This window comes from Siphateles boraxobius, unplaced genomic scaffold, assembly GCF_051911475.1.
Source record: "Siphateles boraxobius isolate OS27281-9 unplaced genomic scaffold, OSU_SipBor_1 1, whole genome shotgun sequence".
NCBI classification, from domain to species: Eukaryota; Metazoa; Chordata; class Actinopteri; order Cypriniformes; family Leuciscidae; genus Siphateles; species Siphateles boraxobius.
The window spans coordinates 11,784,560-11,798,694 of record NW_027508699.1 but is presented as its reverse complement, the minus strand read 5'-3'; the positions used below and the strand labels follow the sequence as shown (position 1 = coordinate 11,798,694).

The 14,135-nt window shown below is 40.6% G+C and overlaps 1 protein-coding gene across 2 annotated transcripts in view; it reads right to left on the bottom strand.

The window, feature by feature from the left end:
• Positions 1-333: 333 nt before the first annotated feature.
• The window catches only part of ipo13a (importin 13a), a 26,839-nt gene continuing 13,037 nt past the window's right edge, over positions 334-14,135 (bottom strand). Inside the window, exons 4-21 of one of the 2 annotated variants that reach the window (XM_077206267.1) lie at positions 10,205-10,345; positions 9,923-10,064; positions 9,643-9,809; positions 7,971-8,091; positions 7,722-7,869; positions 7,226-7,407; positions 7,100-7,126; positions 6,197-6,331; positions 5,717-5,857; positions 5,504-5,584; positions 5,174-5,311; positions 4,977-5,073; positions 3,132-3,184; positions 2,883-2,949; positions 2,745-2,803; positions 2,453-2,542; positions 1,101-1,282; positions 334-1,013 (exon numbers count right to left, since the gene is read on the bottom strand). In XM_077206267.1, the coding sequence (XP_077062382.1) occupies positions 923-1,013; positions 1,101-1,282; positions 2,453-2,542; positions 2,745-2,803; positions 2,883-2,949; positions 3,132-3,184; positions 4,977-5,073; positions 5,174-5,311; positions 5,504-5,584; positions 5,717-5,857; positions 6,197-6,331; positions 7,100-7,126; positions 7,226-7,407; positions 7,722-7,869; positions 7,971-8,091; positions 9,643-9,809; positions 9,923-10,064; positions 10,205-10,345 (2,062 nt within the window). In that variant the 3' untranslated portion in view covers positions 334-922. The remainder of the gene's footprint in view (positions 1,014-1,100; positions 1,283-2,452; positions 2,543-2,744; positions 2,804-2,882; positions 2,950-3,131; positions 3,185-4,976; positions 5,074-5,173; positions 5,312-5,503; positions 5,585-5,716; positions 5,858-6,196; positions 6,332-7,099; positions 7,127-7,225; positions 7,408-7,721; positions 7,870-7,970; positions 8,092-9,642; positions 9,810-9,922; positions 10,065-10,204; positions 10,346-14,135) is intronic. The other variant, XM_077206345.1, reaches the window with a different exon arrangement.

The following is a 14,135-nucleotide window of genomic DNA, read 5'->3' as shown; positions in this document are numbered from 1 at the left end:
AAAAAAATGTATCACGATTTCCACAGAAATATTAAGCGGCACAACTGTTTTCAACATCGATAATTAGAAATGTTTCTTGATCAGTAAATCAGCATATACCGGTAATGATTTCTGAAGGATCATGTGACACTGAAGTCTGGAGTAATGATGCTGGAAATTCAGCTTTTCATCACAGGAATAAATTACATTTTAAAATATATTCAAAAAGAAAACAGTTTTTTTTAGATTTTAATAATATGTGATGATTGTTTTACTGTATTTTTGATCAAATAAATGTAGCCTTAGTGAGCATGAGACTTTTTTTTTAATCTTACCAAACACAAACCTTTGAAATTTTGTAGTGTAAATATGTAGGGATTTATTCAAGATTTAAAATGTTTAAGTTTCAGTGAAAACTGATAAAGCTCACACAGATTTCCGCTAAGTTGTAACAATCATCAATAAAAATCCACAAATCCTTAAAGCGTTAAAATTTTCTGAACATCCTTAAAATGGAGCGAATTGCTTAAGATAATAAGACTTGCATAATCACAACATTTAGTGAGGTTTATCCTAAAAAAAAAAAAATCAACAAGCAAAGAAAAATAGAGATATATTCTCTGAAAATAAGTTGTAAGTAAATATAACTTGTGTTATGGATGTTTTAATAGAAAACAAGACAAAAATACAGATTTATTTTTTGCGCGGTGAAATCAGTGCTGTTTTGATGTTTACAGATGATAAGACAATATTACTAAAAACCAAAATCCAGATTTAATTATGTCATTCCGATTGCTTTTTCAATCATAACATGTTGACAATTTAGCTTAATTGTATTCTAAAGAGTGCACTGTATCTTTTGACCCCACAATACTAAAGCAAAGATGTCTCGAGATCCACTCTGGGTCTTGCATGGAGAGTGTGTTTAGTAGCTCGCTGCGTACTACGTCCCTTCTAGTCCCCGACTCAACAGAGCAAACTCTTTCACAATGTCCTTCATCCGTCGCTTACCCGCTTGTTCTCTGTGCGAATAGCTAAAACAGAAGAAATGAATAAAAAACGTTTATAAGGTGCAAAGTGTCTGTCTGGTGCTAATGCTAATGCTAATGTTGTAGCCCTACCTGAGGACCTGCTGGCAGAAGTGTTCTTTGTTCTCAGCGGTGAGGTGTGAGCTGGGGAAACCAGGGGGCAGAAGAGCCTCTCTGAGCCAAAGAGACAGAACACTGGGACAGTTACGACTCACTGAGAACAAGACCTCTGCATAGTGCTCAGCCAGACTGCTCGGACACTGACCCCCGATAGCCTGTGTTGGACAATGAAATTGCTCCTTACATGCTCTATACAATATATGCAGTATTTAATGGCTAAATATTCCTATGTAACATTTCCATATGAGGTACTTGGTCCCAAAGCACTTTCATCTGTTTTTTAAGGTTCAATGTTAACACCCTTCTTAATCCTGGAATAATTTATTAAATTAATCATTAAAATAATATAAAAATAAGTAGCCATAACTTTGTTTCTGAAACACTTCAAAACAGGAACTGACTGCAGGGCAAAAATTTTTGAATACAGTTTAAATAAACTGGTAATTATGATATTGCTTGTATACAGTTCAATAAACAGGTTAATATTGAGTATCTTGGGTTTTAGACAATTATTTTGGCTGCCAATGAAAATAGTAAAGAGTTTTCTGGTCTTCGAGAAACACAGTGGTGGCGTTTCATTCCAAAGTGGCTGCATCGCATATTTGCAAAATCGCATATTCTCTTGAGTAGGTGGTTATTTTGAATAAGTAAATACATCATGGCTGCTATGTTCTATATATGTTCTATATAGTATGACTGTGTATAGTATGAATGTATTCAGGACATACTACATTGTCACTGTCATGTGACCTACCAGCGTCAGTTGCATTGCTTCACTGCCATTCTCAAATCCTCTCCCGTGGCTTAATGGGATTGTAAAGCGTCCATTGTATGCACACTTCAGAATCAACCGAACTAGTAGCTCATCCGGGTACTTTTTGCTTACTCTTATATGAGTACTGTGAATTCTGTCACTGTTTTTCGCCTACTAGGGAAGAATGCGATTTCGGAAGCAGCCAGTCTCTTATTTCGTTGCTGAATGAATCAGGGCTTTTGAATGAAACAGCTAAGTGAAAGATTCAATGAACCTCTCATAAAGACAATCACTTGTTTCCATAATAAGTGAATCAGTGTAACTGAAAAAATAGGTTAAATTACTGATTCAATAGCTCACTCATAAAGACATTCACTTCATTTGTTCCTGAATTTATTAGTGTTTTTATAGAACTAGCTAGAGTGAATGATTCAATGACTCTTCAATGAATGATTAATTGACTCAGTCAGCTACTAGTGAAAATATGAGAAATCCCAACCACTAATGCGTAGAGAGTCTGTCTGAAACCGCTGATTTCTGTATGACTGAATTGCATGCAGAAATGTCTGACCTCTAGTAGGGTCTGAAGGAGCAGCTTGCCGTCATCCTGTAGCAGCTCCCTCACAGCAGGAACATCCTCACAATGAGAGATCAGCTCCGTCTGTGTCGAGAGAGCTCAGTCTGGTTACTATATACTCCAGTCAAGTGTCTGTGGTGCAGGGTCACTAATGTTACAATTACTAATGGTACAGAAAAGGTTTATTCCAGTACAAGCACTAGCATTTGGGCTGTATGTTCCACTACAGCTCTCTGTAAAGATGAACTGAAAAATGAGCATGTTAAACGTGTTGTTCAGTACTTACAAATAGCAGACAGGTTGCTTTCAGTGTTGGAGTTTCAGGGAATTTGAATGATAAGATTCCTAGATACACATCGACAGTTAATGATTGAATGATTAAATGTTGAGCATTGTTAAATGAGCCTGCTGAAGTGACACTCACCACAGTAGAATACAGCTTTAATATCAAGATGGTCTGAAAGATAAAGCTCAGACTTTTTTCTCAAAACCTGTGAAGACATCAGAGAAAATCTTATTCTGAAAAACTACCATAAAAAAGAAACATGGGAAACCTCTTTAAGTGTTTTTTTTTTTTAAAGAAACGGTTCTTTTGAACAATGAAAATGTATGAAAATGTATGTAAAATATTAAATCTGTCTGAAGACTAAAGCAAAAATAAACGAGCACAGACCTGAGCATGAAGCTGCATAAATGACTCCACCACATCTGGATGATCTCTGGAGCCTACAACATTTCTATATAGTTAAAATGACTATAAGTCAAACATTAATATCATAACAATAATTGTAAAATTGGGCAACGTCTCAATGTTGAAGGTATTCTTTTATTTTTTTCACAAGCCAACAAAAGTGTCTGATCATAGAGATAAAGTGAGTAAAATGCTGGTCATGTGATCTTAACATGGCAACCACCAAGCTGTTTCTAGACCAGTCATGTACAACATTTTAATATTTCTGTACTATTCATTAAATTGGTAAAACAATAGTGTAAAAGGTTACTTAATATACCTTTAAAGGGATAGTTCACCCCCAAAAAAATGTAAATTCTGTCATCATTTACTTTCCCTCATGTAGGTCCAAACCTGTATGACTTTCTTTTTTCTGTGGAACACCAAGAAAATATTCTGCGGATTGTTTTAACTGTTTTTGTCCATACAATGTCCAAAACAACACTGGCTCCTATTGATTTTTTTATTGTAAGGGCAAAACTACACTTTTTCCGCAGAAGAAAGAAAGTAATAGAGGTTTGTCGAAAGCCGTGTAGTCGTGTAGTTTGTTTACAGCCTACATTTTGCTTTTAAATTTACGTTTACTTAACGTTTTCCTACTTTTTACTTCTAGTGATTTTTTAGGCTTTAAAATTCATAAGTTGGCCGTGTCTGAAATCGCATACTTTCTGAGTAGGTACTTATTTTGAACAAGTAATTATTTCGTGACCTATTGAAATTAATTAAAATATCTATTGAAGTTACAAAAGTTATTCAGACAAGAGCAGTGAGTGATTTTTTTCTGTCTTTTGCTGTTTGATTAACATTAAAAACGCAGATAGCAGCAGGATTATTAGGATGCGCGAATCCAATATACTGTTTACGTTTACTTAAGCCATAACCGACTGTTTATTAGGACACTCGTGATACTCGCCGAGACTTTGAATTTGTCCATTCAAGCACAAGAAGACGTGAAAAAGAGCTCAATTCCTTATTTGCGCCCTGTCTGGGCATGCACTTTGGATGTTTGCGCACACAAAACTTTCCACAAAGCGTGTGAGTAATGAATTGAGTTCCCTTTCGCGAATTCTTGTGCTTGAATATTTAAATTGGCAGGGCTTAAATTTTCATGATGATGCAGCGCTGGCCCGTCAACTGTCCCGGGCGTAGTTCACGTTTGTTTACGTTCATGTTTCTCACAACATTGCATTGTTAGAATTCATAGAAATATTACCAGCCAACTGGCGATTGACAATTTCATCAAACTCACCAATGCCGATTTTTACTCACATTTAGCGCTTGGCGAGTGTTCAAGCCCTGTCTTTATATTATGACTATGTGTAGAGTCAATTGCATCACTTCCCAAATCGTCTCCCGTGGCCTCATGGGATAGTAAAGTGTCCATTGGTGGCACATTTCAGAATCTCGCAGTAAGTAGCAAGTCATCCGGGTTCTTTTTGACTAATCTTTTATGAGTACTGTGAATTTGGACATACTACTCTTGTCACATACTGTTTTTGGCCAACTATATGGTAGGAAAGTGTGCAATTTCTAATGAAGCCATGTGTTAATTTGTGTAGATTATCACAATGAACACAATAAAAATCATAAACTTTCGTTGGTCACAGAGCTTATTTTCTGCAATAATGCAAAAGCCAATGGAAAAATCCCTCTGGGTTTTTGTCAGGGAAACAAGGGTGATGCTAACTTCCGGCTTGGTCTACACAGCAATCTATCGACTGATCACTTTAAATACAGACCTCGATAAAACTCATTGTTGATATGTTGAAAGTGACTCTAATCTCTTACCCAGCTGAAAAATAGACATGGTGATGTTGGTAATCAGCTCTAAAAGGGCAGTGATTGGAGTAAAATGATCCTTCTCACAGCCAAAAATGTGAACTAACTAGAGGGAAATATGTAAGGCATAAACACATTATAACACTCAACTTATGAAGCAAACAGAAATGTATTGTTTTATGTGAAGGATTAGACCGTGTCTTTACTTGTCGTGTAAGGTCTAAAGCTGAGGCTTGTGGGTAAGCGCTGAACATCTGACCAATGAGCTCACAGAGCTGAGTCACCAGTGGTGCAAAGTCATGAATAAGGGTCTTCAGTGATTTCTCAAAGACAGCACACACCGCCTGAGTTAAGGTGAGAAAAAAGTGAATATTTCATATACTCACACACACACACACACACACACACACACACACACACACACACACACACACACACACACACACACACACACACACACACACACACACACACACACACACACACACACACACACACACACACACACACACACACACACACACACCTACACTGACCTCTATCACCTCAGGTTCATTCAGCCACTTGTTGAGAACAGTCTGGATTAAAGGGAAGGCCTGCTGCAGGACAACCACCACCTGAGAAATAACCAGAACTGCTGTCAAACCACACATACAGTTGAGTGTTCATTTTACAGGTCTGTGCTGATTCAAACATGCTTTCTAATAAACAAAACTGATTGGAGGTTGAGCTGTGATATGTTGTCGTACCGGGTTGTTGTTTTGTGGCTGTGTTTGGACAGGACTCATCACTTCCAATCTTTCACTTTGCTTGTTTAGATCAAATGTAGAGAAGAGATTAGACAGGAGGCCAAGGATGTGGATAGTAGGAAGTTTATTAGCAGAGCTGGGCTGCATCAAAGGGTAAAAGAGTAAAAATACTGAGAAAAACATTTTTCAAAATATCTTCTTTTGTGTTCCACCACAGGTTTGGAATGACATTGATGGTTTGAACCTAGACAGAAACATATTGCCGGCCCAGATCCGGGCCACATCTGGTACATGTGGATTCCACCCATACCAGATGTGGGCCGGATCTGGGCCGACACTATGTTGCTGTCTGGGAAGTCAACTATAAAACTTTTTTGGAACTGTATTTATTGTGTACTATACAAATACATTTTCTCTTCAGGTTTCGGATTACTGTAATAGTATGTGAATCAAGCATACACTGACATTATTGCACCTCACCAGCTCATTGGCCAGTTTCTCCAGCTGTTGGATGTGGGGAGTGACCAGAGAGAGCAGCTTCCCCAGAATGTCTTCACTGGGCAGGGCTGAGAGCAGGAAACCCAGTGCCTGCATTATCCACATGCACTGAGGGCTCTGAACAGAAGACTTACTGTTTTTATGTGTTGAATGAAATCTGAATCTATATATCAGCGAGTGTTGAATGAACACACAAAAATGAAGGGGTGAGAATATAAAACATCCACAGTGCAAAAGATTCACAACACACACACACACACACACACACACACACACACACACACACACACACACACACACACACACACACACACACACACACACACACACACACACACACACACACACACACACACACACACACACACACACACACACACATGTTTTCAGACTTTACAAAGACATAATAATTTTTATACTATACAAATTGAATGTTTTATCCCCCAACCCTGAACACAACCCTCACAGAAAACATTCAGCACTTTTTACATTTTCAAAAAAACAATTTACTATGATCTATAAGCTTTTTCCTCATAGGGACCAAACATTTTTTGTTTCAAAGGTTTGCAAAGGTTCCAAAGGTTTGCTTTTTTTGCTTAAACAAATGATAGCGAAATAGAGAAACTTACACATAAATCTTAAATCTAAATTATATGTAAATGACTTAAAATCCCAAAAGGTAGTTACTACTTCAGGGAAGGTAGTGGGAAAAGTTACACTCTTACTGTTCCCAGTCAAAAATTACCATGGTGTGAATAGCCAATGTGTGACTCTTTTTCTAAAAGCTTAGGAGGGTTGAGCATTATACGATGTAATCATGCTATTAGTGTAAGTTACAGTTACAGTGTTATCACAACGAATCAAACACACATGGCTTGGACTTACTTTATGGATCTCTTTGACAAGCACCTCCTGAAACCAAAAATACCACAGTTAGTTTAGTACATTACTCACTGACCCTGGTTTGGTACAACAACAACAGCGGTACATCTAGGCAAAAGGTCTTAAAACCTGTGAGACGGCCATGATGTCACTGGCGTGAAGGTGGAGGTCATGCCGACACTCTCGGCAGATTCTCTTCAGAGCTGAGACACAAGACACGGACAGATCCGGGTTGGACAGACCATGCAAGACCACAGGCAGGACACTCGCCAACATGAGCGAGTGATCGGCCAGCCACTCAGCCAAAGAGCCTGCAAGAAATCATGACAGCAGTTATGAAAGTAAATTACTTTCAAAGGAATTGAACTTCACCATTTGCGCAGACATAAAATCAACTTTCAAAAATTTTCGTTAATGCGTTATGAAATAAACATTAACTAGCTAGCAGTGTAAATAAACCAAAATTAATTGCTCGCCATACCAACTAAACTACTAAAACATTTGATGAAACTACTATTTGATGCAGGTATTTTTCCCAGCATTAGACATTACCACTTGGTTTTATTTTTAAGATTATATTTGTAGAATACATTTGCAAGGTGTGTTTACAAATGAATTAGTGTACCTATGGTGAACATGATGGTCTCAGCCAGCTGAATATTGTTGGCTGTGATCAGAGGAATCAGACCGATCAGTCCTGGAATGACGTCTGAGTAACTGACATCTACTGTCTCAGCAATGGACTGAAAACCAAACAGCAGAGCCTCTATATCCTCCACAGGAGAGAGGGAGATAACATAGAGATATTGCTCAATATAATACATGGCATTGATATTATATATACACACTATATTTATGTAATATAAGGACTGACTTGCCATGAGGAGGGGTGTGTTGTGTCCGTCAGCAGTGTGCCTAGTTTATCATATAGGTTTCTGAGGAGCTCTGGGCCCAGCAGCTCATACACATACATCAGAGTATCAGAGATGTCAACCCTGAGATCCAATTAAACATGCTTATTAGTGGTTATATGAGTGTGCACATGATGGTTTTAATCAGACTGTTTTCTTTACCAGGGGATCAGTGAATACACCTCTGATTTTAAGTATTAAACCTTTTTCTATGTAACAAAAAAATTTATTAAATAAATTCTGTCCACAATACATTTCAAATATACACTCGCCAGCCACTTTATTAGGTACATCTGTTCAACTGCATGTTAAAGCAAATATCTAATCAGCCAATCACATGGTCAGGATCTGCTGAAGTTCAAACTGAGCAGCGGAATTGGGAAGAAATGTAATTTCAGTGACTTTGAACGTGGCGTAGTTGTTGGTGCCAGACGGGCTGGTCTGAGTATTTCAGAAACTGCTGATCTACTGGGATTTATATCCAGTGAGCGATCCAGTGAGCGGCAGTTCTGTGTGAGAAAAAGCCTTGTTGATGCCAGAGGTCAGAGGAGAATGATCAGACTGATAGAAAAACAACAGAAACTCAAATAACCACTTGTGACAACTGAAATCTGTAGAAGAGCATCTCTGAACATGTTGAATCTTGAAGCAGAAGAGCAACAGCAGCAGAAGACACACCAGTGACACTCCTGTGAGATAAGAACAGCAAACTGAGGCTACAATTCACACAGGCTCAACAAAATTGGCCAATAGGAGAATGGAAAAACGTTGCCTGGTCTGATGAGTCTTTCAGAGGGTTGGGTCAGAAATTGACGTAAACAACATGAAAGGATGGATTCATCCTGCCTCGTATCATCGGTTCAGCTGGTGCTGCTGGCGTTGGTTAAATGGTGTGGAGGATTTTTTCTTGGCACACTTTGGGTCCCTCAGTACCAATTGAGCATCGTTTAAACAAAATCGACAAATCTGCAGCAACTGAGTGATGCTTTTATGTCAATATGTCAATATGCCATGAAGAATAAAGGCAGTTCTGAAGGCAACCCGGTACTAGCAAGGTCTACCGAATAAAGTGGCCAGTGAGTGTATGCTAAATATATGTATATATATATATATATATATATATATATATATATATATATATATATATATATATATATATATATATATATATATATATATATATATATATATATATATATATATATATATATATATATATATAATATCAGAAATATAATTTTGGCCATTTTTTTATATATTTATTAAAAAAATATTTTATGAAGATGCACTTATAATGGAAGTAAATGGGGACAATTTTTAGAGGATTTAAAAGCAGAAATGTGAAGCTCATAATTTTATAAAAGCACTTTTAATAATTCTTCTTTAAAACTTATCTTATTTGAGTTGTAAAACTGTAATTTTTTGTCATTTAGTAATGTCAACACAATTTTGGTGTAAAAAATGACTAACCTTTTGTCTTGTGGATATACCATTGGAACAGTGAGCATTTTAAAATTTACGGATTGGCCCCATTCACTTCCACTGTGTGTCTCACTGCAACCCTGATTTTTGCTTCTTTTTCTTTTAAGAAAAATTATTATAACAAAATACAGTTTCTTAAAAATCTAGTTTAACCTGTAGGTCCTGAACTGCTCTTTGTCGTCTACGGACCATGTGGTGTAGTCCTCATCTCTGGGAAAACAGGCCTTCTGCAGCAGAACGTCCACCAGCTGGAAATACACAGGTCTGTAGATCTGTAGATAAAGTGTCTGCCTCTCAGCATCCAATGATGTCATCTCATCCTGAAACAAGCCGCCTAAATAAGCTCGAAACCTCATATCTGCTCAAGTCAATGCAATACCAGTTGGAACTTGGCACCACACTTGAGTGATTGTTCTGGCTGGACCTGCTGTACCTGTAGGGTGTACCAGAATGTGAGTGTGAGAGAGCTGGAGGTCTCATCCACAGGGTAACGTCCAGGTGTAGCAGTGCAGGACATAATCATGCTCACTAGAGCCTGAAAGCCCTGCCAGTGATCCACCTGCTCCAGAAGAGTCCTGGGGAACGAGAGGGACAGAAAGAGGTTTCATCAAACAGACAAGGGCAGTCGAATGATGAATAGGCCCAGGCCATCTGAGGTCATATAAGACTATTATTAATGGGAGATTAATGATGCATATAAGTCATTACGTCCAACCTGCAATGAGTTTCTCCCAGAGCTACAGCAATGCGACAGATTCCATGAGACGTCTCCATGTCTCCATCCTGCACCGCCTTCTTTAGCAGCTCCTGAAGACCCAGAACCTGAGGAACAACCTTCAGCAGACTGTCTGCAAACCTCCACATCAACAAACACACAGAGTAATAATACATTTGTGTGCTTAACCTTGTGTGCACCAGGGGTTTGAAGTGACATACAGAGAATGGTCTTAATTGACAATTAGTTTCAAGTGTTGGTTAGTTTCCTTGTGTAGGAATTTTATCATATCATACAATCACACATTTCCCCCCAAAATTATCAGCCAATATTGAATATTAATTGTTTTGTTTGTGCATTAAATTAGTTAATTTCTGTAAGAAAATTACACAAAATGAATACCCAACCAATCACTTAAATCCATTGGTTTTAAGATTCTCAACTCTGCTGGGATGTTATTTGAATTATTTTTTTCTAAAGGAATATGAATCTCATGAATGGTTCATCTTAAACATTATCAGACTGTGAAATCTTAATTCATTTAGATTTTACTGTTTTGTAATTGAATTTTATTTATTTTATAACAGTAAGTAGTATAGAAATTTACATTTATAATATCTGCATTTATTTCCTTAATATGTTTCAGAGTTTGAATAAGAGAGCATCCCTGATTATAATGTCTTTTCACATACATTACATCTAGAGCTTTAAGATGCATTACATACAGACTTCAACAAAGTAGTATATATTTCGTAATCATAATACAATAACTAAAATAACATATTTTTAGAAAAGTAATATTAAGTAACTACATGTACTTACTATAGGGGTTGGTTTGGTTTGGTTTAGGGTTTAGTTTACATGTAATTGTGCATAATTTATAGTTATTACTATAGTAACTGCATATGTAACAATGAGAATGTAAAATAAAGTGTTACCAAAGGATCATATGGTGGCATGCTATATTGGAAGAACAGATGCAGTAACCACCTAGAAACGCCTGGTAACCACCCAAAACACCTTAAAATCTGCATAGCAACACCATTGTAATCACCTACAACACCCTAAAATACCCAGAACGCCCTAGCAAGTGCATAGTGACATGCTATAAACACCTCAGAATATCCTACAATCATATAGAAATAGATTGACAGCATTGTGGCAGCAAAATACACTGGCAAACACAACTTACACTTCTTTACACTTAATATGGTTATAACTTACACTTAATATGGTTATTTAGTTATCTATCAATTTTACCTCGAAAATTCCACGAAATCCACCCGCATTTGGCAGGTTTGCGGGTGTTAATGTCAAGCCCTGCTGATAAATATATATTGGATTGTTTATGTTAAAACTGCATAATGCAAATGGATGGAAATTTTATATTCAAAAACATAAATGTTAAAGTGCCCCATTATGCTTTTTCGAATATTTCCTTTCATGCAGTGTGTAATATGGCCGTTTGTGAATGTAAAAGCTGCAAAGTTTTATAGATGAAAATGCACGACAAAAAGTTAGTCTCCAAAAAAAAAAAAAGAATCAATTCTGAACTGCTGAAAAGAGTCGTCAGCAATTCCAGTCTGTCTCGTTCAGTATGTTTGAGTTTTGTTTTGTGATCTTGGTTTCCCCTGTGTTTGTGATTTTGGTTCAGTCCTCTTAGTTTTCCCGCTCTGTCTGATTAGTTATTCCTGTCACCTGTGTTCTGTTTATTATCCCATTAGTCCCTGTCCATTTAAGACCTGTGTTTTCCCTCAGTGTTTGTTGGTCGTCGTCGATGTAAGGTTGTGTGTTTTTGAAGTCCTGGAGTTTCCTTTGTTTCTGTATGTTCCTGTAAGTTTAGTTTGTAAATAAATCAACTATACTTCAGTTCCCGTGGTCTCGTCTTCGGCATCCTGCAACAACCCTGACAGAACGACCAACCATACAAAAACCGAAAATGAGCCAAAGGAGGAAGAACAAAGAGGTGAAACCATTTCACACACCTATCCTCTTTCAAGGTGAGCGCTCATTAGAAGAGTATGCGGGGCGTTACCTAGAGCTCTATGATGATGTGACGTTGGATGAAGAGGAACTGAAGCAGAGTTTCTGGGGTGGTCTGAAGGACCCGCTAGCCCAGATAATTCTGGTGAAGGACCTCAATATGTCCTTTTATGAGTTTGTGGATAACACGCTATGGGCGTGTGGATCCAACTACCTCGTAGAAGATCTCCCACTCCAATCAGTTCCAAGCCCGCCAGAACCGGAGCCAGTGTCTGCTGTTCCAGAGCCAGTCTTCGAGCAAGAGCCGGAGTCAGTCTTCGAGCCAGAGCCTGAACCCATCGCCTGCCTGCCTGAACACACCACACGTGAGTCCACACGAGAAGACACAGCGCTGATTGTGATGTGTGGGGCGATTCTGTGTGTGTGGGCTACACGCACATCAGTTCTGGCCCCGTCCAGTTCCGAGTCCCATGATATGCTGGCACCGTCCAGTTCCGGGTCCCATGAAGTGCTGGTCCCGTCCAGTTCCGAGTCCCATGATGTGCTGGCCCCGTCCAGTTCCGAGCCCCATGATGTGCTGGCCCCGTCCAGTTCCGAGCCCCATGGTGTGCTGGCCCCGTCCAGTTCCGAGCCCCATGATGTGCTGGCCCCGTCCAGTTCCGAGCCCCATGATGTGCTGGCCCCGTCCAGTTCCGAGTCTCATGATGTGCTGGCCGCGTCCAGTTCCGAGTCCCATGATGTGCTGGCCCCGTCCAGTTCCGAATCCCATGATGTGCTGGCCCCGTCCAGTTCCGAGTCCCATGAAGTTCTGGCCCCGTCCAGTTCCGAGTCCCATGAAGTTCTGGCCCCGTCCAGTTCCGAGTCCCATGATGTTCTGGCCCCGTCCAGTTCCGAGTCCCATGATGTGCTGGCCGCGTCCAGTTCCGAGTCCCATGATGTGCTGGCCCCGTCCAGTTCCGAATCCCATGATGTTCTGGCCCCGTCCAGTTCCGAGTCCCATGATGTTCTGGCCCCGTCCAGTTCCGAGTCCCGTGATGTTCTGGCCCCGTCCAATTCCGAGTCCCGTGATGTGCTGGCCCCGTCCAGTTCCGAGTCCAATGATGTGCTGGCCCCGTCCTGTTCCGAGTCCCATGATGTGCTGGCCCCGTCCAGTTCCGAGTCCCATGATGTGCTGGCCCCGTCCAGTTCCGAGTCCCATGATGTGCTGGCCCCGTCCAGTTCCGAGTCCCATGATGTTCTGGCCCCGTCCAGTTCCGAGTCCCATGATGTGCTGGCCCCGTCCAGTTCCGAGTCCCATGATGTTCTGGCCCCGTCCAGTTCCGAGTCCCATGATATTCTGGCCGCGTCCAGTTCCGAGTCCCATGATGTGCTGGCCCCGTCCAGTTCCGAGTCCCATGATGTGCTGGCCCCGTCCAGTTCCGAGTCCCATGATGTGCTGGCCCCGTCCAGTTCCGAGTCCCATGATGTGCTGGCCCCGTCCAGTTCCGAGTCCCATGATGTGCTGGCCCCGTCCAGTTCCGAGTCCCATGATGTTCTGGCCCCGTCCAGTTCCGAGTCCCATGATGTTCTGGCCGCGTCCAGTTCCGAGTCCCATGATGTGCTGGCCCCGTCCAGTTCCGAGTCCCATTATGTGCGTCCAGTTCCGAGTCCCATGATGTGCTGGCCCCGTCCAGTTCCGAGTCCCATGATGTGCTGGCCCCGTCCAGTTACGAGTCCCATGATGTGCTGGCCCCGTCCAGTTCCGAGTCCCATGATGTGCTGGCCCCGTCCAGTTCCGCGCCAGAGCCCGTTGATCCTGCGCCAGAGCCCGTTGATCCTGCGCCAGAGCCCGTTGATCCTGCGCCAGAGCCCGTTGATCCTGCGCCAGAGCCCGTTGATCCTGCGCCAGAGCCCGTTGATCCTGCGCCAGAGCCCGTTGATCCTGCGCCAGAGCCCGTTGATCCTGCGC